General features: G+C 48.4%; 2 protein-coding genes across 3 annotated transcripts in view; one reads left to right on the forward strand and one right to left on the reverse strand.

The window, feature by feature from the left end:
• The window catches only part of LOC135909410 (protocadherin Fat 3-like), a 347250-nt gene that overhangs the window by 187489 nt on the left and 136459 nt on the right, over window positions 1-23302 (forward strand). For both annotated transcript variants that reach the window (XM_065441351.1, XM_065441352.1), the window contains exons 4-8: window positions 3942-4102; window positions 6740-6796; window positions 7331-7426; window positions 14507-14602; window positions 17299-17418. In XM_065441351.1, coding sequence (XP_065297423.1) covers window positions 3942-4102; window positions 6740-6796; window positions 7331-7426; window positions 14507-14602; window positions 17299-17418 — 530 coding nt within the window. The remainder of the gene's footprint in view (window positions 1-3941; window positions 4103-6739; window positions 6797-7330; window positions 7427-14506; window positions 14603-17298; window positions 17419-23302) is intronic.
• On the reverse strand, window positions 2136-3257 carry LOC135909412 (dnaJ homolog subfamily B member 2-like). The gene has a single exon (XM_065441355.2). It carries the CDS (start codon window positions 2990-2992, stop codon window positions 2246-2248), a length of 747 nt encoding a protein of 248 aa, XP_065297427.1. The 5' UTR covers window positions 2993-3257; the 3' UTR covers window positions 2136-2245.

Below are 23302 nucleotides of genomic sequence, written 5' to 3' on the forward strand. Positions count from 1 at the left end.
AATTCCACACTATACAAAAGCTAGAGAACCTCGAAAAATGGAAGTTTCCTTATCCCACTAGCCTGGCTGCAGAATTCCATGACAAATAATACACCGTCGTAGTGGTCACATCATTTCGGCTCACATCGAGACGCAGCATGAGTTCGATGACCACGTAACACGTATAGTTGGTTTAAATTAACGTCACTCGAGGAAACGCTTCTAAACTATTTTTGACATTCACCAAAACCTGTGGCACCCTTCGCCTTGTTGTGACTGAGGCGTGTGTCAGTAAGCCTGCGTTGCTCTTGTTTTGCCATCACGTCACTGGTATACTGTTAATCTTCGCTATCTATCTAAGGCTCAGTCAATGCTGCCTTTTAAGGCCGCAGGCTACCTTTTCTAAATGCAAATAAAACAAAAGGATACAACGCCGTGACGGAACGGTTTACGCGGAAGAAAGAGGTGAACCAGGCAAGCACTGCAACTTCTTTTTGTTTTGTTCTTTTTCAATAACTAACTATTCCAACTATTCTATTCTTTTTTTTTGTTCTTCTCTATAGCAACAGGACCTACTCACTACGGCATCATGACCAAGAAGCCAGCTGTTTGGCTAGAGGAGTCGCCGTTCTTACTATTCTTGTAACCTATGGCACATACCCGCTACAAAAGACTGGCCATAAATCGGTTGGATGGCGCGAATGGCAATGAAAATTAAATTAAAAGTATGAAATTCTAAAAGTAAGAGCTGAGAGAAAGGCTAATGTCAATCTTACCGCAGAGATCAACGACAAAAAAATATAATAATCTGGGTGGGAGCGAGAATCGAAAGTAAAAGCAAAGAAGAAAAAAACGAAGTTACCTGGCCAATGAGTTAGAATCAATAACGAGGTAATATACTCCAGAGAAAACATTCCTGTGGCTGAATTCAACAGTCAAGGCTTCAAACGGAAGCAGGGAAAAAAAAAGGCAGGTCCGGGTCAAGTCTGCGAAGATAAATTTTCAAAATATTTTCCTCAAAGCATTCGAGCGGCTACATGATACAAAGAAGAGATCAGTTGTCTCGTCGTCATTACAGAGAGAGCGCAGAGAGGACGAAACTATAGGTCGCACTTGGGTAGGTAAAATTTGGGGAGATAATCCGACAAGGTATTAATATATAGGCGAAGCTACAGCACCTTTCACCGCATTTAGCACCAAAAATTCAGTGAGCCTTGTTGCACCGTACCCAGGAAAGCAATAAAACTACAACCGATCTACTAAAACTAAAACTGCATATTCAGAGCTGTCATATTCAGGCTTTGAATGTATCTACAGAAACACACGCCGCGTACTGATTGACGCGCTGTATGAATTAGTTGATGCATAAAATGTCAATACGCGCACACCAGGCCAAATATATAGGCATAAATCAAATTTGGCATAGAGTAAACAGCTCCTTTTCCTTTTGTATCTTTTATATGCCCGTGAAGATAAGCAATCTAGTCTGATTGGCAGATTGTTAGGAGAGGCTTCTAAGAGCATAACTGGGATAACGTAACGATTCTGTTTCAACGCTATTCCCTTTCGCACTTCGTTATCACCGCCTACCTTATCATCGGCATCAGCCGGTCTGGAGCAGTGCATGATAACAAAGCAATGAAATCGAGTCAGGAATTGTTACATAATATGGGACCATATCTGCAATATGGCATTCGTAGTGTTATCAGGGCCAAGGGTTACTGACGCAAAGCGTAATATACGCCGGAACCTGACCTAACCCCAGGTATGATACGTCTCTGCCAACGCTCGGAAAGCCTATATAGTTCAAAATAAATAACCTGCAGCCACTGTGCAAATAACCTGCAGGCACTGTGCAAGACTGGAAGGGAACCGGAATTTATAAAACAGCTGTTGAGCGAGAAATTAAAAATTAAAAGAACAGGTTACCGCTTTCCCGTTTTGTTCTCAAGCCCTGCTGAGAGTCCGATAGCAAACCACGCGTTTCTTCCTAATATTATGTACAAAAAAAATGGGTTAAGTTACTCGAGGAGCCAGATATGGCTGTTATGAAAAACAAATCAGTATTTGAAAAACGGTGTTCTGTGCTACCAGAGGTTTCATCGGATTTCTCAGCTCTGAGAAAACCGCATGAAACCAAATTCAGACTCAACGCATTCGGCCGACTCCCTTTATTCTGTGACAATCTTGAGTCCCGTGAATACACCGCTGAGGGGCTTGGGGCGTGATTTTCAGCTGCATGTATAGGCCCGCACGACCGAAGTCTTTACGAGGGGGGACGAGTGCGTCGGTAGGTGCTCTGGGTCAGCACTCCGTTCTCGTAGACGTTCACTATCTCGGCAGCGTTTTCTTTGATAACCTCAAGGTCCATTCGGGTCCCGCGGACGATGCGTGTAGACGTCTGGCGCTCGTAGTCTGATGGCACGCGCAACAGTGAGACGTTGGTTGTGATGGGTGGGGTCTGGTGGTAGGGCGTGGTCGTCGAGGATGTTGGTACGTAGCCCGTCATGGACATGGCCTGCTTCGGCAAGTACGAAGCGAGTGGAATGGTGTACGAGTACTGAGAGGTCGAAGGCTGGAACATGTTGTAGTGGACCACTGGTTGCTGCAACTGCGGTGTCGGCCGGTACATGGTGGTCATCGAGTACTGCGGGTAGGTGGCTACGGGGCTCTGTTGGGTGTACGAGCACGACTGCTGGGGCACGGGGCTCTGCCGGGAATAGCTGGGCACAATGTAGCAGTAGGCGCGTACAGTGCCCGACGGAGTTGGTGGAATCGCCTGAATCGTCGTCTTTCGGAGGTGGTTGTCGTAGCGCTGTCGCGACGAGTCGTTGCTGAGTACGTTGTGGGCCTCAGATATGAGGCGGAACATACGCTCGGCCTTCTCCTTGCTGCCCTCGTACTTGTCCGGGTGCCACTGAAGCGCGAGCGCTTTGTAGGCCTTGCTGATGTCGGATGTTGTGGCGTTGCGGCTGACGCCCAAGAGGCTGTAGTAGTCCTGGCCCTGGGCCATGTCAGCGCGACGCCTGCGTGCCGCCAGGGTTACGAAAAAAAAAACAAAATTTTTGGCCAAGGGCTGGCGTGGCAGAGGTCTCCTCACGTGGCTGCGGTGGTTTCTTGTGGGAGAAATAGAGAAGTCCTAGCAGGATCCGCCTCGCGTAGCCCTTGGCTGGCCGCACTGAAGACGGCCGGACATCCCCGGCTCCGGTAAAGGGATAATTGGAACGAGAACGGCCTACGTGCACGGGTGATACAGCGTGCGCACGTTCGGTCACGAGGCGAACGGGGCCTCTCCTCTTCGTCGTCGTGACGGCAGCGACGGAGCGGTGAAACTTTGTCATGCCTCCTTCGAAATGTGTAGGCACGAAAATATTACGTAAGTTGCGAAAACGAGGTAATAGAGATGTCGGACGGTTGGTTTCGTGTGCGCTGTTAACTTGTTAATATCGAAATAAGGCGAGCAAGCAACGGTGCGCGTCGCACCTTTTTGATAAGCAAGGACCTTAAACGAGTAAGAATATCATCTGTTGCGTTGTTTTATTTTTTTTTTGGCACTAAACAACAACAAAAAATGAAGAGCGAGCAGAACACCTTACGCTTTGTCAACTTCTCAGCTATCATTCATAGCACTGGAAGTCTGTGTTCGTGGCGCTGAGCTTATGCAATGCAGCATTAGCCAAACGTATATTTCAGAGGCAATAATAAATACGAAGCACGCGTGCAACTGGAGGTGGTGAAGGTCGCATATTGTTGCAACAAAATAAAAACGCCTTGCATGATGAGAAACAAATAAAAAAAAGCACAGTACGATGCCTGTTTATTTTTTTGGCGAGCCAGAAGAAGAGAAAGATGAAGACTCGCAGTTAGGCACATGTGTTGGTGGCATTGCAAACAAACTATGCGCCTTGCCTTTAGAATGCGGGGTAAATGGTAATTTTGGCCTTATTTTTCTCCTTGCGCAGGACAAGAAGTGTTCCGGGTGGAAGTGCACCCGCGAAGGGACCTGCGCGTCGAGGCAATGGACAACAGTTTAAGCGATATCAACTATTTCCGACACGAGGACATCGACGACCGCACTGTCTCCATAAAAGTCGCCAAGTCGCTGGAAGACCTGGTTGACCGGGTAAGTCACCTTCTAAATCACACACCGCATTATTGTCGCTTCAGTCAGAGGCTTGATCGCTGTTTGCTTCGGGACACTGACCTCGAACTGGCGATGAATAATTTGCTTAGCGTATGCATGAATGAGTGCGTTGTGTACGTCTGTTTTGTTTGTTTCTGTGACATTTCATATCTCATCTTTAGCATAAATAATAGCTTACTAGTGTTGCGGCAAAGAAAACCTCTCAATTTCTTTTTCTCACAGAGGTATGAGTCCGTCTGGAGGGCTTTCTAGTCCCCTGCATGGACCTACTTAAAGCTTGTGCTTGTAAGCGATCTCACACCATTCCACGAAACTCTGTGCTGGGTGTCACGGTTAATTCATTGCCAAGCACACAATACATGAAGAATCTCGCACTTTCCCAATCAGGTAAATGACATACCTAATAAAGGTATTTCGACGACCAAACATTTGTTGACTCACTGAGGATGCGCTGATTAAAGTATACGGCCTGCGCTTACGCCCCCGCGTACCACGATAGGCTGGGGTGCTCCCCTGTTATTCTTGTTGGGTAGCCCTACATTTCGCAAGCTTCATGAAACATGCATTCACACAGTCCTCTTGAGCCCAAAGCAAATAAGGCTGGCGAGTGGTCGTTGCCGTAAGGGCCAATGCGGCTTCAATTTCTGTATGTACAAAGCGGGTACGCAAATCACTCGTGGACAGAAATATTAATCGCTTTCAGGGCGCCAACAGCGTAAAGTAACCCTGGACCTACCCCTCACCCGTCCCCCCCCCCTTTTTTTTTGTCGTTGCTGCTGCTGGTTGTGGGTTGTTTATCGCCACTATACAGAATCGCAAAGAACTGTTGCTTCAGTTAACCAACTCGCATGTACGCTACAGGCTGGAACTCGAAAGCAACGCAGTACAAATTTGCTCACTCTAAGAAGGTATATTGACTCTTGAGACAGAGCTGTCTCACTCGGTTTATGTCGCAATTTTTTGAACATACCCTTTAGATAATTTAAATCGTACGTCTCTATCCGCGTTTTATGAGATGCATGAAGTAAAATGTGAAGTGTGAAGGAACCATTAGGCAAATCTCATACTCGGAAGGTGTGCGAGGAAAAAAAATCCTGGGGCTGTTCCGCAGTCTTCGTGCGATGCCGCTCACTCGAGCTATATACGAAATGATGAAAGGTAGCACCGCGCCCCCACCCCCACCCTCTCTTGTTCTAGCAGAACCTCACCGAGCTGTGGCCAGCATGACGAGAAACTAAACACGAAGAAACAGCTCTGCATTTGTCGAGTTTGTGCGCTCGTTATAAGCAATAAATGTGCACCTCAAAGCTGCAGAAACAGCGCTCTACAGAGGCCTTAGACAAGTACGATGGTTGACGTGAAGCTAGCAGTTATTGATAACGAAACCGGCTTTCAATTCTAGCGTATGAAAAAGGCGCGGATGACTAGTATCCGATGCAAATCGCATGTATCCCATCCGGTAAAACAGCAACGAAACACGAGGCAAAGCCTAAAGCTGCAGCTCCTTCTGAACCGTGGGAGCAGTGACGTTGATAAGCAGTGATAGTTGGCACGTTACTTTAACCCATTATCTCGCCATATTACGTTGTTCTCGTAACGCGACCGACAGTACTTCGTATACTTCAAGCTGTGCTATAAGCTGGCCCAGTCTGGGCGCGCAGATCAACGCCTAGGCTCGAGCATTCCCCCTAAGGAAGTCTTTCCGAAGCCACTTTCAAAAAACAAGGTGAAAGCGGGTCGGGTCATGTGAGCGCGCGACGGCTATGCGCCGAGGCGTTCCGGACAGGCCCTGCTGATAGGGCGTGATGAACGCTGCGCCTATTCCCATGGCGCCTAAGTGGCGCGATTTCGCGCACCCATTAACCCTCGTAAGCCCTTAATAAATTCCCGCGCTCTTGAGTCAACTGACCCTCCAGTGCGCGCCGGTATACGAGAGAAGTTTCGAGGGGGCTTAAATAACAGCTCTTAGGCGCGCTCGCGGTTTGCGTAATAAGACAATGCACAACTCTGCAGCGACAACAAGCCCGTCGCGCTGGACGCTGAAAGAAGAGCAACGACGCGAACGGAGCTGCTTCTCACGTAAACGCCAACCCTTTATCAGCGAGGCTGTGAGAGCGGAGAGGGAGTGGAATTCTCTCCGAGATGAAATAAATGAGCGATCACTGCTCCCGCAGGAATGGCTTGATTACAGTCATTGTTTTGGCCAAGTTTCAGCGCTCCGGGAAGCGCTAATCGAGTTTCGTGGTCGCTTGTGCTTCTCGTCTCTTGTCTAGTGCCGCACCGGCGTTGTAGAGACTGTAGAAAACTATAGCTTGAGCGTTAGTTCATGTCACGGCTTCTGGAACAAGTTAGCGCGAACTAGCTAAAGCGGCATTGTTACGTGCGGTTTTTAACGTATTACTATTCCACCAACAGAAAGAAAACATGTGTGCGGAATGCACGTATTGAAACAGTTCCGTACCCACTATGTGCATCACAGAACATTCGCACTCAGTGCGCAGTGAATAATTACGGAACACCTCTACACATTCACAATAATTGCTCACTTTTTTTCTTTTTTTATTTCTTATTTATTTTTATTTTTTCTGACGAGGATCCTTTTCCCTCCTTTTGCAGCCCGATCCTCAGAGCGTCTTGAAGTTCAAGCTCACCTGCCGAGGAGCTTCGGGAACGGTAAGTGACCAGGAGGTATTGTCAGTAAAAAAGGAAAAAAATGACGGGTGTCATCTCCGGCTTTGGTAACAGCCGGAGATGCCACTACAGCTCAGCTAGGCATTCAATATCAGAAGTGTGAAAACTGGCCTAAAATACAACGTCAGCGCCTATTTAAGATAAACGGGTAATTATTTGCCGCCTGCCACTTTTATACATCGAAGTCGCGAATTACCTTGCGGAAATTATTTGATAGATTGCAGTGCCGGCAGCCGTCGATAAGCCGAACTCTTCTCAGGCAGACATAGATGAACGATGTGCGCACTAAAATATTGTGTTACATTCGTGTAGTGCATGCAACGCGTTCATTTTGAAGCGTGCGGATGTGTACTACGTTTGAGTGGTTACAATCTCCGATCTCTCGCTGTCATGTTCCAATGAAAGGGCTCAGTTAAGGGAGGGAGAACGCAAGAATCCCTCGCGGTCTTGCAGTCTGCTGATCTCCGAATGCACACGTCCTAATGCCGTCGTTTCTGTCATGTTGTGCCTCTGCAGGACGAAGCCTTTCTGCCTGTCACCGTCTACATCCAGGACGTGAATGACCACGCTCCGGAGTTCCAGAACGTGCCCTACCACCTCGAAGTGGACGAGGTGAGTGCCCCAGAAGATCAAATAATTCGGGGATAGGAGGTAGAAAACGGCATGCAGGCGCGACACACTTTGGGGCTTCTTCCGCTCCTCACAAACCAACATTCAACAAGAGAAAGCATAACAGAGGAGTCCTATCCTATGATTAACCAGTCAGCGTTTTTTTTTTGTTGGTTAACGTGGCTGCGAAATCTGCAGACACCGAAGCCACGCGTGAGTGTCCACCTATCAGCGGGCTTCTTGAACGGCGTATGGCGTTACATAGTACGAACGTGAAACCAGGGTGAAACCAAGGCCTTCTCGTACCTGCACATCTCGGCGAAGCGGTCGCACAGCTTCCTCTCCATTGCTCTATACACCGCTCGGACTTTTCGACACTGGGATTTCCATCTACCCCCCTCCCTCACCCCTCCACCCTTGCCGTCCTCACAAAGCGTGGCCAGAGGCGTTGCACTCGCCAACATACTATACGCGAGCTATCGTCAGCCGAAGCCGGGACGAGACAGTTGAAGCGCGCGGCCGACGTCGTCTTGCGGCGTAGATAACAATTTCACGGCCCGTCAGGCCCTGCCACTGGGCTTATTCTAGCGCGAGCGAGCTCGGCGCGCTGGCGAGGGAATGCAGCGCCGCCGCTTCGTCTCTGGGCGCGTTTAATAATCGAGCCGTGCTCCGCCTCGCTCTTCCGACCCCTTATGGCTCTATTCTGCCGCATTCCGCTACGAAGGAGCCATGCGGGCCCTCGCTCCTCCGCCGTCCCGGGGCTGCTGCTGCTGCTGCTTGCGCTTACGGGCACTTTCGGAGACTGCCTTTCCTCGCCGTATATAGAGGCAGCTGCCAGTTCTTTGGCTGTCCGTAATAGAGCGAACTGTATTTTGAGCCGGCTGACACTCGGGGATAACTTAAACCCTGGTCATATTCGCAACCGACAGAAGGGAGACCGTATGAAGCTCAAGTCCGAGCTTGTGATCACTGTCACAGCAGCGAGCGGTGTTCGGCTGCTTCCGCCCGACAGCGGCAATTTAGAGGTGGTTGGACTGGCCGCACAGCGCATATGCCTAAATCATTCAATTTGCATTGAAAACACTTAGAGAACAGCCATTAGTGACTGAAAACACGTAATTAGAAAAAAATGCGCATCATTATGAGACTATGTTTAGTGGTCCTGCATAGCCACGACAGATAACAAGAAATGGTGTGACGAGTGAGCATCTGCACTGCCAATGCTCTGAAAATGACGGCCATGTTTAAAGCAGTTCGAAAGGCAACTATTCCTAAAATTTCCGGAAGCCAACAGAAAACGACCATATGAGCATGTTATGTTTGAACTTAAACTGGTATTCAATTACGGCGATGGCCGATGAGGAAACAGGGAGAGAAACAAAGAAAAGGCAGGGAGGTTAACCAGAAAAAAAGAAAAAGTCCGCTTTGCTACACTGCATGGAGTAAAAAGGGAATCGGGGAAAGGAATAAGGAAAGCCTCGTTCATGCTGTTGAAGACGCCCAGGAACATTTTTGGCAATTACTCATGATCATCAATTTGCGCTAAGTAAACCTTGCACGTTAGAGCTATATAGATAGGTTCCTATTCAATATCAGCACGTACTGCGGGAAGTATAAATACAATTTCCTCAATTTATATTGTGGCTCTGGCTCGGTTCCAAAGATCTTGTCACAGCTTTCTGCGTAGGATATTTTTTGTATTAGCCCAGCTGTAATGTTTGGTAGAATTATATTGGCTCTTGCAGTATACGAGTGGCATACAAAGGGAAATAAAGTCTGGCGGAGCACAATATGTTAAGCTAGAACAACGTCGCCACATCTCTATGGCTCATGATATAAAGCGAAGCTTGCACTCTCCAGCGTGTGAACAAAACTGAATTGACATTCGTGAGAAACCAGGAGCTGCTGCTAAATGTTTGAACTGTGGGGCTTTGAAAACAAGCAAACGAAGACGGGAGCACAACAAAAGAAAAACATTCCTGGCGCAAAGACGTATGTTATATTGAGTGGTGTTCTTCAGGTCTTGGCTTTTATGGGCGCTGACATCTCGGCTAGCCCGAACATGGCACGCTGCTTATGCCTAAACAACTTACAAGAGGATGGCCGGATTTTTTCTGTTTTTTTTTTCGCAGTGACGCAGACAGGTCAGGCACAGCCAAAGGCACGCTTTTACAATGTCATATTTACATTCCCTGCTTACCAGCGTTTCATTCCAGCTTTCAAGCTTCATAATACTCCTTGCAGAAACACGTATGAGGAGAAACAGGCGACTGCTGTATGAAAGTTCGCAACGCGCACAGGCGTAGCGGCGCTGAGGCCTCCCGCTCGAAATACGCACGGCGTTACACGTATTTCCCATATTCCACTTCCTCTCAAGACCGGTGTAACCGCTGGCGGACCTATATTGCGCATCGCAGAGGAACGTGCACCGGACCCGGCGTTTCGAGAAAGTTCGATATTACGTGTGCGTGTGTTAGATCTATTCAATTCGTTCGTACAGCCAACGACTTCCTAAGATAGCTGTACAAGACGGGAAAATATATATATGTATAACGGAAAGACCGAAAAATTCAGACGAATAAATGGCGCTCCGGAGCAAGCATCGGCGCTCGATGTGGCGCGCTTCCCGCGCCCTCACTGCTACTTGGCGCGCGTCAGCGCGGCACGGCAGGCAGGGCCGTCCGGCGGGCGCGGTCCAGACGGCGCGTCCATAAAAATACCCGCACCGGTCAGCGGCGGCATCGATGCGTTCGTCTGGTATTGCACTGACCGCGTAGCCGTGAACAAAAGGTGCGGAGAGGGCAATGCCGGCCGCCCGGCGGCTTTTCCATCGCGAGGCGATGCATCTGGAGCCCCACCAGATGGGATGCGGAGGAGAGAACGGCGAGAGGCATAGCTCGGCAGCCTCCGTCGACGAAGACGACGACTCCCCGGGGAACGCTTCGCTCACCGCTCTCTCTTGTTGGCCAGGTCCGGCTCGTTTCGATGGGACGTGAGAGGGGCGGGCCGTATAGGACCCCGCGACGCTCTGGAGTGCTGCGAACACAACCACCTTTTCCTCTTCCCGGCACTTCCGTTATTTTCTGTTCTCTACGCAGGCTGCACACGCCGCTCTTCCCACGCGCCCCGATTCAGCTCGCCTTCCACTAAGCTTCGGTTCGCACCTCGGTTCGCGCTCTCTCCTTGAGGAATCGTCGAGACGTGACCCCTAACCCCCTTCTCCCTTCCTGCGTCGCCGACACTCGCGACGCCACCAGCGTCTTCCTCTCCCGCGCTTGAGCCCCCTTTAGCCCCGCGTGCCTACTGCCGTAGCGTCCAGCTGCACATTCTGTGACGGCCAGCCAAAAGAGAGAAAAAAAAAATGCAAACGTGGTTCTGCCCGACCGCCATGCGTGGCCTTATACATCAGCAGCCTCTTTACTTTTATCTTTCTTTTCTCTCTGGTAGGTTCTGTTTATTTATTCCGGTGGATGGGGATATAGCGAGACACGATTTCTCTCAAGCCGAGCCCCTCCTTGCTCTTATCGTCACTCGTGTTTTCGATCTTGTGCGTTCTCACTTTTCTCTCGATACTTTTCCTCCTCCTCGCTCTTATCGCCGCCAGAACGGCGCGCCGTCCCGAGCTGAAGCCCAGCTGCTTGCCTCCCTCCCACCTGCCGGCGCTGCTCTGCTTCCTTGCTCTTCCGTAATTGGCAGGCGTTCCACCGAATCCATCCATGTCTATATTGACCCAGGCCGTTTGCCCTGTTTTGAATGCGTGTATACATCATAGGTAGGTGGCGCCCTGAGCATAAGGCAAGGATAGTCTCGTGTTCTGTCCGCGTCAGACATGCGCGCGCACATGGCCTCGGATTTCGGCCAGCTATTTTTCCCCTACCGGCTGCATGTCGGTCTCCCCTGCGGCCGGATTCACGCTCCTTTCTTTCTTTCTTTCTTTCTTTCTTTCTTTCTTTCTTTCTTTCTTTCTTTCTTTCTTTCTTTCTTTCTTTCTTTCTTTCTTTAACCGTTTTAATGACTTCGCTACCAACGTGCCACCGATAAAGAGGAAAACGTTTTACTCGCAATCGTAATCATACTGCCGCAACTGTCGCAACTTAATGCCATAGCAATCGTTATTCAAAGAGATTCAGGGAAACGTTTAGCCTTCATCTTGCTTTAGTTTAGTCTTTTTTGTTCGCTGGACTGTTATAGTATGGCTCAGAAGACATTCGCTGAAATTGTGTCATATGCTGTGTACAAGAAAATAAAGATAGGATGGACGTATACCACAAACCTTTCGGCAATTAGGAACCCTATAACGTAAAGCTATTCCACTATGTTTTTATTCCAATCTCCTCACGTAAAATTTGCGTTACCGCCGACGCAAGCATCGGGCGGTGACCCGCAGCGTTGACTGAACAGCCCAATCAAACGTTCTCCTAGTTTATAGAAGGTCACTTTTCTTTGCTTTCAGTATGAATAACATTGCCTACATTGAGCGGTTTTTCATTGTAGGTGGCTACCAGGAGACGAAGAGCTCGCTCAAAAGGAGAGGGATTCGATAGGGCCGAGCCAGCGCGCTGAAAATAGATAACCGGATTAAGAGGGTGGTGCCGGCATCTGCGATTGGTCCGCTTCCCTTTACTTAGCTTGCGGTGGCTTGTCGAAAATCGCGGCAGCGTGCAGCGGAAGTTTAAGAATGCCGCTAAAATGGATTCTCAGCAAAGAAGAGTTGGCAGAGCGAGGTCGTAAACGCGCCGAAAATGCTCGAAAAAGTTACATGGCCACGCAAAGGTTTTATTGTACACAAATAAACCCATGCTTTCCTGCAAGTGCGAGTAGCCAGTGCATGAGTGATCGGTGGCAGCCACCTTTATTCCTTTTGGAAGGGGGCAGCCTGCAGCTATTCAGAAAAAAATTCTGTTTTGTTCGGCGTATTAATGCATCTTTAACGCGTACACGTCAATTAATTTGACGCGGTGAGTTTTCGCGGTTTTGTAACGTCGCGTGACAGGCAGGTGAAGTGGGTGCAGCCTGAAAACTTTTGACCAATAGCGAAAAGGCGTCGAATCAGAAATAACTATTTTACTTTTGTTCGGTCCAGTCGTGCATAATCAGTGTGTGCATGTGATATCAGATGGGGAGCTATCGCGGTTTTCGTGACGTCGCGTAACAGACAGGCGAAGTACAAAAAAGTCACGCGATTGGCCTGTATTGACCTAGGCCGCGGCCTGGACAGCCGCGTGAGGCGAAACCGAACGCCGGCTTCTCGAACGCGCACAAGACAGCGGCCCCAGCGCTCGCTCCCGTCGCGTACGCTTCCCGTCCTTTTCCTCGTGTAAGTCGCGCGCCCTGCAGCTGATGCTCCCACGAGACGGACATCGCGCCGAACATGGGCGCACAGTCACGCCACGCGTATCCCACTCGTGTGCTCATAGGATGATATCAATGTCGCTGCATCGTTTCGCTTGCTTTGTGAAAGCTGTGTCGGCCAATGTATTGTAGTCGCCGTGAATTCGGTTTCGGTACAGCGCACTCCTCCGCATAGTTTCCTGTGGTTTTTTTTCCAGTGTGACCGTAACGGGGTTGGTGGTGGTTAATGCGGCGCGGGAGATGACAATGTTAACACACGCTGGAGGCTATTTTGTTTTTGCAGCGCGGGTAGGGTTCGCGGCCGTGGGGATTCGTGCGCAACGCTTGTCTTCGACCTGAGGACGACGGGCGGCGCAGGTTAAACGTAGGTCAGGCTGAGTGCAGCGCTAGATGTTCGCACTTTGCCTTTACTAAAGCCACATTTAACGCTGAACTGCCAGCAGGTTAGCGCAGGTAACGGTGGGTGCATCGACTAGCCCAATTCATCGCTCTGTTAAATGCCTGGTGTTCAAGCTTGCTACCTTTGTAATTCAGCATTGCATTCTCGCCCATGTGACGGTATCAACACGAAAATCGTCCTCGTTACGCGCACAATGTTTCCCTCGCTAATTATCTTTGCTCTTTATGTGATACAGCATGCAGTTTAAGGTTGCCTTTAAGTAAACAGGCCAAAGCGAGCATGAAACCATGTGTTCTGATACCGATCATTCTCCAAATTGATTGTTAAGTTGCTTTTCCTACAGCGTCTCATGCGCCAAACTGTGGCGACCATGTCATCGTTAAGAGGAGAATTAAACTGCGCAGAGCTTCTGCATTGTTCTTATACTTGTGTACGCTAAACATTTCGGAAAGTAACAAAGAAACGCAATAACAAAAAAAACAATAATATTTCTAACAATGTGTTGGCAGCCACATTTTAGGCCATAGCGCTTTGCGGAATCGTCAGCTTGCCTTCTTTAAACAGAGCACGTCTACAAACGCCAAAATGTGCATTCCCGTCATTAGAACTGTACATCGTGCGGAATGGTAGCCGAATTCAGTCGTTTTCTTGCATCAGGAAGGCACCAACTGTCACCACGAGTAGATACTGCTGCTGCTTATTCAACGCAGCTTCTTCTTTACCGGTGTATTAACGTCCCCTTGCCTTTACACCGCTACCTAGCTAGAACATGATTTGCGGACAAATAGAACAGCGTCTGACGTAACCAAGTAAACACAGGCTGAATGCACGCGCACACACACTGACACGTCAGGTCCCGCTCCCGTTTCCATTGGTTCGCATACGCGGGGTGATGCGTCGCTTTCGCACAGAGCCATCAGAGCCATAAATGGTGCGCTGCGAAGGGTAACGGACACCCCGCGTTCTATGGTACACTGCCGAGCGGCGCATTCCGCAAATGGTCCCGCCCACAAAAGTGCACTGACGCTCGCGAGACTAAGCTCTAATCAAGCGGCAATCTGTATCGGGGTCCCGTCAGGGAGCCTTTAACGAACGCACTGGCCAAAACAGCTTAGGCCAATCGATGGCCGAGCGCGCGCTTTCCGATTGTCTCCATCGCTAAAAGGCAGCGCCGTCCAACGTGCGGGTATTGTAAGGCCCGCCTGGAGCTGGAGCCCGTTTCCGGTATATGTGTCCGCAATCGCTCGTTGCCTTTTATTGATTGATTTACTTTAATGCTGTTTCCCTATCTCTCCCTCCCTGTTTCCTTCACCCCCACGATATATCTGCAGCTGACACCAGTAGGACTGACTGTCTTCCGAGGCGTGCACGCCATTGACCGAGACAAGCCGAACACACCAAACTCCGACGTCACGTACGCCATTGTGGTAAGTAGTGCTCCCTGCACTCGTTTCTTGTTCTTTTCCGTTCTGGTGCGATCGTTCGTAAGGGCAACGAGTTGATAACTGGCGCTCGCTCGCCCTATCTTCACGCGTCAGTGAAGAGTAAATAAATATCGAACGTTTCCGTTGCGCTAAGGCATCAATGAATGTGAGGGGGAGGGCATGTGTGTCTGTGTGTGTCCCCAGTACTGTAGAAGTCCTCAGCACTGTAGAAGTGTCTCCAGTACGTTTCCAGAAGTGATCCGGCGGCCGTATTAGATTGACAGTGCAACCTCCGCTCTTCCCCCTCCCCCCCCTCCTGTTATTTTTTCTTTTTGTTTCTTTCTTTCTTTTCTTTTTTATGATGCACATACGTAGACGCTGCCTATACTGTGAAACTACTGTGTATGTGCGGCGCACGTGTGACCAGAAGAATGCTTGAGCTGAAGTCGCTTCATATACTATGTACAACCTAAAATTATTTTCACAACGCATACTCAGTAAAGAAGATGGGCAAAAGGTGCAGCGATGTTTGTCTAAATATTATCAGTGACTCAGTGTTACATACTTTCACCTTGACGTCATTGCTAAGTGGCTATTATGCATGCCGCATAGTTAGTTGATTGAACAAATTTTTGTTGCTAGATGAAGTTCAACAAGTTTTAAACTGACTTTGATGGTTTGAAAAGTAACTGCAGAGCTGCAACCTGGACACTTTCTTGGGGGGGAGGGGAAGAATGTATCGATACAGGCATGGTCCGTTGCTGCGGTATCACGCTTAGACGGTTCATTTGCGCATGCGCCAGGAAAGCTGCGAATGCGTCGGTGGTCTCCTGTGGAGGTGAATCGCTGTATAATATCGTACATCGCGCTACACTAGAGCACTAACATTAGAGCTTTCTAGCATATATATAGCGCAATAAGCGTTGCGCAAATCCGAGGACTCCCGCGCACATGCGCATGCAGGTAGCAGCTGGCGGCACAGATTTTGCTACAGACGACCGCACTGTTCCACAACACCCTATTAATTATATGACGTGCACATTGCGCGAAAATCGTCGTGGACGTCAAACTTACGGGGATTAAAACGTTCCGTGTATTATTAGCACGAGGGCTCTTGAACATACGAGCAACATCAACGTTAAAGGACACATAACGCCTTCTTCACGCAAAACAATGAATGAAAGTAATTTTGTTCATGTAAAAGCTTATTTTGTTTTTCGTGCAGCCTAATGCACGCTTGTGGTTCCTCTCCAGCGTATACATCTCTGCTTGTAAAACAAGCCTCGAAAGAAAACACGTTCAATAATCTACTACACACCTACGTTCCTGCCAAACCAGGAATCTCAAGTGCGCTCCGGGGTTTTATCAAAGCCACCCCACACCATTTAAGCCACTCGTGTGCTCTTAGTGCCCGATGCAAAGATCGAGGATTCGCGCTTCGCCTAATCAGCTTAAGCTGCCTTGCGTGCATTATTACCACAAGCGCGTAGGCGCTGTAGTTTGCCTGCTTCTGAGCGTAAATAATTTCTCGCGTTGCGAGAGTACCAAGCGTGACTGTAGCTACCGCTTTTGCTGGCGTATACGTGGGCAACGTATGACTGCACAAGCGCTGTGAGGCGTCAGCCGCGGCGGCCCATATCGCACACCATGCTCGCGGCGCAAAACGAAACGGCTCATAAATGTATCTCGGACATTTGTCTTGAAACATGGATGAGGCACCGTCTCCGTTCTTAACCGACATTTTGCTGCTTTGACGAGTGTAAATTCCCGTACATACCTTGCGCCCTCAGTATTATTTTGCGCTTTTCAAGTCGCGTTTTATTTAGGACATACGAAAGAAAAAGAAAAAAGAAAAGGAGTTGGGTGAGAAAAGCAACATTGCCGGACCTTTTCATCGCCAGGTATTAGACTTCATATATCTTAAAGAAAATTACTGGGCGTATACGATGGCCACACTATATGCGACGTGGGAAGAGTGTTCGTGCTGTGCTTAGCCTGCAGGTGGCGCGGCCGTCACTTGCGTATGCTGTCGTGCAAGTGTATAGTTGCGCTGAGTGCTGTCGTCCCGACTCAGCGCGATGTTCAGTGAGCACAAAGTTCTGTGCTCAGCTTGGCGACAGTCAAGCAGATGCAAGCAGAAGATCCGGGCAGCGTCTGGAGATGACGCTATATGCTCGTGAAGCAGACAAAAAAAAAAAAAGTCGTCGCATGGAAGGTTAAATATCGGTGGAGAGTGAGCCACGCTTTTAGCAAGCCACAGTGATGCGTTTGTTCATGAAGTGCGAATGATATTAATGAGAGATCGTCAGTTAACTATCAGATTAACTGCTCAGCTGGGGGTGGCGCTACACTAATTATTGCCTTTGTTTTGGGCATGAGACTTGTGACAACATTGCCGACCAATTATTATTGCGCGTGCAATATACGATGCCTCACTCGTTTATATGTCCTATACGCTGCAAAAGGTAAATATTCAAAACCGGACGATTTCCTCCGCAAACATTGTTGTCCATTTACGCGCGCAATGGTTCAGCTGAAGTCGAGGCGGGCACGCACTCGCAGGCAGTGACGTTTTGTTCTTTTCTTTTTTTTTGCGTGCCCATCATGTTGGCCAGCACAAATCTATATACAACCACGCCGCGTTGTTGTTGTGAAGTGCTTTCTTCCTCGCTTCTCAATTCTTGCGTGCATACTTGCAGGGCGGCAACGAGAACAACTCGTTCGCCTTGTCAGATCCCCTGGAGGGCATCATCGTCATCAACAAGCCTCTAGACTACGACCACGGTCCTAGAGAGTACCGGCTCGAAATTCAAGCACGGGTAAGCCGGCGCACAGGCTCGCTCTATATCATCGCTTGCATGCCTGCATGGAGGGCTAGAAAAATTAATTTCAGATATGAATAACGTGTAAAAAAGGCCACCTTAGGAGCGTTCATTCCATTTGTGTTCGCTTCACTTCCCCCCCCTCTCTCTCTCTCTTTTATTTTCTTATTTGCTTGAGTGCATTTGTAGTGGCACATTATATAGCATAAGTACACGCAGTTGTATTTATGAATGCTTTGTAAACATTATGACCGACAAGCTAATTGGTTATTCAGTACGACCCTATTTACAGCTTGGGGATGTGATAAGTGCAAAATAAAACCGGGGAGTGAGTAATGAGGTTCTGGAGGTGCCCGAATGTGACGTCGCTTCAGAGTGCGAAAACAAAAGAAGGGGGAGAGGATATGCATTATCGAACTTGCAAGCCGTACGCGGAATTTCGTTTTTCTATAGTTAGCTGAATAACATAAGCGATTGCTTGGAACATGCGGAGCCCAGCGATTGCGCAACGACGAGCACGCTCGAATGGGCTCGTGCGGGAGAACCGCCCTGGCGTTTATGACGGCGTCACGCGCACCATGTCTGGACAGTTGCTCATTGTACTTTGCAAACAATGGAGCTATGCCTCCGGCTATGCGCTCGCTTGCGTATGTATTTACAAGCGTCTCTGTTTCGCCTGTGTCCTCATTTTTACGCGGTCAGCTACAGCATCGGGGAAAGCTCAGGGTTCGTGAGCGCGTTGCCCCGGTTCGGTGGCGAGCATTGCCGGAAAGTGCACAAAAGCTTGCAGCGTCCCTGTAGATTTGCGCCGTTTCTCCTACCATAATTCCCGCGTTTGAAGCATGAAATGCTTTTAGCATCCCGCTGTCGGTGACCTTCAAATGACCTTGAGGCAAAAGCCAGAGCCGTTATCCGGGCAAGCTGCGAGAAGGAAACGAGACCATCCGGGCAACCAGTCAAACCTTTAAAAAATGCAGTCTCTAGCCTCCAACCCTTTGTACAGCACTGCATTCCATACGCTAGTTACTGCCCAAACAAGTTACAAAAAGATATTGCTTCCGAGTTTTTCCTAATGTTTGTTCACAATATCACTGAAGCTGTAACTTCTAGTACGCTGAAGTTTTATTTCTCATTTCCAATAATGGGCGACGTTCAAAAGGCAGATAGATACAGGGCACCACACATTTCATTGTCATCTTTTGGTGCTGAGCGCTGAACGCCAGCGGTCCGTGAGCTCGGCCGTACGGGTTTTGCGTCGCCTCGAGAGGTGGCGCCACGCTGCGTGGCGCCTCCTTCAGGCGATTCTACCCGCCACGGTGGCTTAGCGGTTATGGTGTTGCGCTTCTAAGGACGAGGTCGCGTGATCAAATCCCGGCCGCGGCGGCCGCATTTCGACCGAGGCAAAATGCAAAAAACGCCCCTGTTCCGTGCATTGGGGGCACATTAAAGATCCCCTGGTGGCCAAAATCAATCTTGAGTCCCCCACTACGGCGTGACTCATATTCAGATTGTGGTATTGGCACGTGAACGCCAGAATTCAATTCATTCTTCTTCTAGCTGGGCAGTGCGCCCTGTCTCCCTGACGTATTTCCCTGCCTGTCGCGCGACCATCAGCCGGTTTTGGACAGCATCCATATGGACCAGGCCACAGTATGGCGTGGTGTGGTGGGGTTAGTCGTTGCTAACATGCACTACACCCACTTTAAGATTGTGGCTAGTATCATCTCCAACTAATCTGCTTTGCCGGTTGCCATTTCGTGCTTACATCTACTCTCGATTACGAAAGAGCCAGCATTTCTTTTTCTTTTTTGTACTTTCTTACTTCTTCCTTTTCTTTTTTTTTTTGTACAAGCGCGTTTACACTCTCGTCATTACCTTCTGAAGGTGTCAAAGTTCCTTGAACATTGGTTTTTCCACTTTTACAAGCGTCGCCGAATTTGTGTGGTCTTCCTATAGTGTAATAATATCAAAAGAAGACATCAAACAAAGACACCAACTACAGCATATGGGAAATTACACGTATTTATTGCTTGAATTAAAGAAATGATAAATTAATGGAAATGAAAGTGGACGAAAGAACAACTGGCCTCAATTGGGGCACGAAACCAGCATTAGGCGTGCGGTGCTTATACCAATTTTTTTAAAGGTTGTCTGTGGCAAATAGGTCTATTCTAGTTTATGAGCCGGTCTACTCGTAGCGGCGGACGCTACTAGCACAAAAAGTAGAAATGCAATATCGACTAATTAACAAGAATTCGCTAATTAACGTTTTAGCAAATTATCTTATGACCCATATTGCAATTTACAAATTCTAGAAGTGTACTTCGCAAGGCGGATCCACTTGGAGGGAATTCTCAGGACGACACCAGTTTCGAGATATAAGTTCCGAACTTTGCGGATAAATGCATTGGTGTTCCAGTTACTTGTGTGCTTCAGTGCGTGAAATGACGTTTTGTTAACAAATTAACTGGAATGCCAATGCATTTTTCCGCAAAGTTCGGGAATTTATATCTCGAAACTGGTGTCATATTGAAAATTCGTTCCAAGTGGATCCGCCTTGCGAACTCCACGGCTAGAATTTGTAAATTGCAATATAGGTCATAATGTTATTAGTTAAAAACTTAATTAGTTAGTTTATTACTTATTAGTTTATTTTGGATCTCAATTTCTTGTGCAAGTATTGTCCGCCGCTTCGAGTAGAACAGCTCACGAACTAGAATTGTGATCTCTGCCACAGGCAACTTTTAAAGATTTTTGAAAGCTTTCGCTGAAACACCCTGTATAGCTTGATGCGCAAAGATGAAATCGACGACTGTTGCTGACAGCGAACAACATAGCCAAAGTGCGATTCATTTCCGAATATGTAAGCACGGTTTTATAAAGGTATGCGTATAGGCGTTGTGAAAAAAAAAAAAAGATGCAACGACTGTAAGCGACGGTGTAGTTTCACTCTGCAACAGTATCTCCCCTTGGCAGTGATCGCAGTAAGCGCTCAGAAATGCAGTCGAAAAAAATTGCGCCTTTCGTCGTCTGTTGGGAGCCGCCGTATGTGTGCTTCATTCAAGCTGCTAAAGTCGGTCCCCAGCTTTCTCGGCCGACGCGCGGGCTGCAGCTTAATTTTCCGAAATCCTCGTTTTTCTCAACTTCTCCTCCAGCTCGCATGCAGTGCCACCTCGAAGGACAATTTCGGCGGGCTCCCTCCAGCCCGGTTCCTTTTTTCGTTCTCATTTCCCTGGCCGTTCTTCGTCTTTTCCTCGTTTGCGTGACTCCCTCTATGACCTGGGGATACAGCACTGCAGATGTCTCTCAGGTCGAGAGGCTGAATGACAATGATGAGCCTCGCCTCGACGGTCTCCACCCGCTATGCGCGCACGCACTAACATCCCCTGTAATGAAGCGCTAATTGCATCGTGCGGGCTGGCTTAGTGCTCTCTCTACAGTCTCCTGGAGCAACTGAAACAGACTGAGCGAGAGAAAAAAAAATTCCAAAGGATAAGCATGGGATCAGAGCCGCGAATACAGAAGGCGAGAAGATTTGCTCGCCGCTTCAGCGGCAGGAGCCCACGTGCCGCGGGCCCGGCCACCTCCTCTGAGACCGCGCACGAGCAATGAAGATAGATGGCTCACTCTGAGGGTCCCCTTGTCTAAGAAGTTCCTCGCGAAAGTGTGTTTCATTGTACTTTAGTCGCAAGCGCGCCAATGTCGCATCTGTTTTAGATTTAGGGCAGTCACCCCCCCCCCCAAACCACTCCCCCCCCCTTTTTTTTTTACTGGTAATTTGGTCGAGGCATCTCCGGCCCACAGCCGATGGATAGATAGAAAGCAAACAAACGAAGTGGTGTGGAGAATGCCAGAGTGGCAAAAAAAATGCACACGCGGGATCCAAGTATAGTTGAGATTCGACTCTTATGTGCAGCCGCGCAGATTGATGGGTCTTGTGAAAGCGCGTGCATTCGCGAAACGGAAATCACGTTTCTTTCCATTCGTGCTCTGCCGCGTGCTCGGGCGAGCTGCACGCCACCAGAAAGAGCTTGCACTCGTATCCGACTCCCTCTCGGCTTAGACGAGACCGCGCGAGAGCTCGGCTGGGTCAGAGCCCCACCACTCACTGGGCTGGCGTACAGTCGCTATTGTAGAGCCACATCGCTGCGGTCACAGAATTTAGACAGTGAAAACAAAAAGCTTTAAAAATTACGTGAGCTGGAAACCACAGCGGTGAGAGAAATCATATATATATATATATATATATATATATATATATATATATATATATATATATATATATATATATATATATATATATATGTATATATATATATTTATATATATATATATATATATATATATATATATATATATATATATATATATATCCGCCAAATTTCGTTTGTGTTTTTCTTCCCAGTGAAGCTCTATATATAGTACGGCGCCCGTGCACCTGCACAAAGGAATACGCGAAAAACAAGCCAGTGTATAGACGCGCATATTTGCTCAGAAACTGAGTCGCACAAGCGGATACTTTTTTTAAGATGTTTAAATTGAAGTGCGAGCTTGTTTGTAGTGCAAATGAGATACATGAACCGGCAGCCTAGCTGTCTTCATCTTTGTTAGCCCTAACTGTAATCGCAATGCTGACTCAGAATGTCCGAGTACGTATAACGCGAGTATTTATGTGCCTCCCCAAATATAGCAGTGACGATGTTCTCTAGCACGTTTAACGCCTATTTTTATGTGCACTTTCAGGCACCACCATTAAGTGGTCGCATTAAATATTCCTGTACAATATAGCGGCTTCAGGTGCTTCCGTTTTAATTCCTTCGAGAAGTTCACCATGCTGTTCCTGGGCTTTCTCGGCATAACAAGATCAGAAAGGGAGCGGGGAGGGAAGGCAACAATTACGCGAAGGAAAAAAATCCCTGCTTTTGGTGGTGGTCTCCAGTGAAGCGGCTTAATCAGGAGTTTCCCTGTACCGTGTCATATCGGGCACAGGCATTCTTTGGACATAGCCTCAGGATTTCAAATATGTTTTCTTTTCTACTGCCTCGTCGCTTGGGAAAGTGCACCAAGTACATTAATAAATGTATCCAAGTCTCGTTTGAAATTACGCCTTCTCTTTCAGCTTTGAGAGATGGCGTGATCATATATATACCCCATCGTATTGATTGTGACGCGTTGCTTGGTATTGAGCTTCTCGACAAGTCAACGATATCTCCACACGAGACCTCCTTGGCATAGTAACCACACGCTTTCGCTATCTGCAGTTTTAACGATAAAACTGAAAACGTTGAGTAAGGAAGTGTGAGAACAGGAGATGAAATCCCTCCCATTTCCCCTGGGCGCACTTTTCTTATCGATCTCTTTTCATCCCTTTTGCTTTGGCGCACTATGTAAATTTCTGCACTCGCTCAAAAAGCTCCTCATCGTAGCTTGTGCCTCTTAGCAGCGTTCTATACGCACCCGTAGGGTGTACTTCACAATAGGGTAACAGATGCATCCTCACCAACTCCTTTGCGTCACTGCCGTGCTCGCCGAGCTGCTCTTAGTTTTCGACGTGACGTTGGCAGAGTTGGCGTTGAACGCGCTAGCGAAAGGCAGCGAAATATCACAGCGGACGTGAGCAGCTCTTTCGGTAACAAACGGCTAGCAGCCCAAGCGTAACCGCAGGAAAGCCAGTTGATGGTCGACGTACTTGTGTTGGAAAGGTCGGAAGGCGTGCGAGAATGGAGGTACATACACGAATTAGGTGGCATTTACGTGCCCGGGCGGGACAAAGGCCTTTCATCAGGCGGCCCGTATCGTTTCCGGGGGTTGTCGGAGCCCCGTGCATGCGGCTTCTCGAACATTCCGGCCACGTAGTTCGCTCGCCCGCTCCACAAGCGCG

This window comes from Dermacentor albipictus, chromosome 1 (assembly GCF_038994185.2).
Source record: "Dermacentor albipictus isolate Rhodes 1998 colony chromosome 1, USDA_Dalb.pri_finalv2, whole genome shotgun sequence".
NCBI lineage: Eukaryota > Metazoa > Arthropoda > Arachnida > Ixodida > Ixodidae > Dermacentor > Dermacentor albipictus.

What these genes read in the sequence shown, in the direction of transcription:
- LOC135909412 (XM_065441355.2), bottom strand. Translation starts at nt 2,992, where the DNA reads ATGGCCCAGGGCCAGGACTACTACAGCCTCTTGGGCGTCAGCCGCAAC.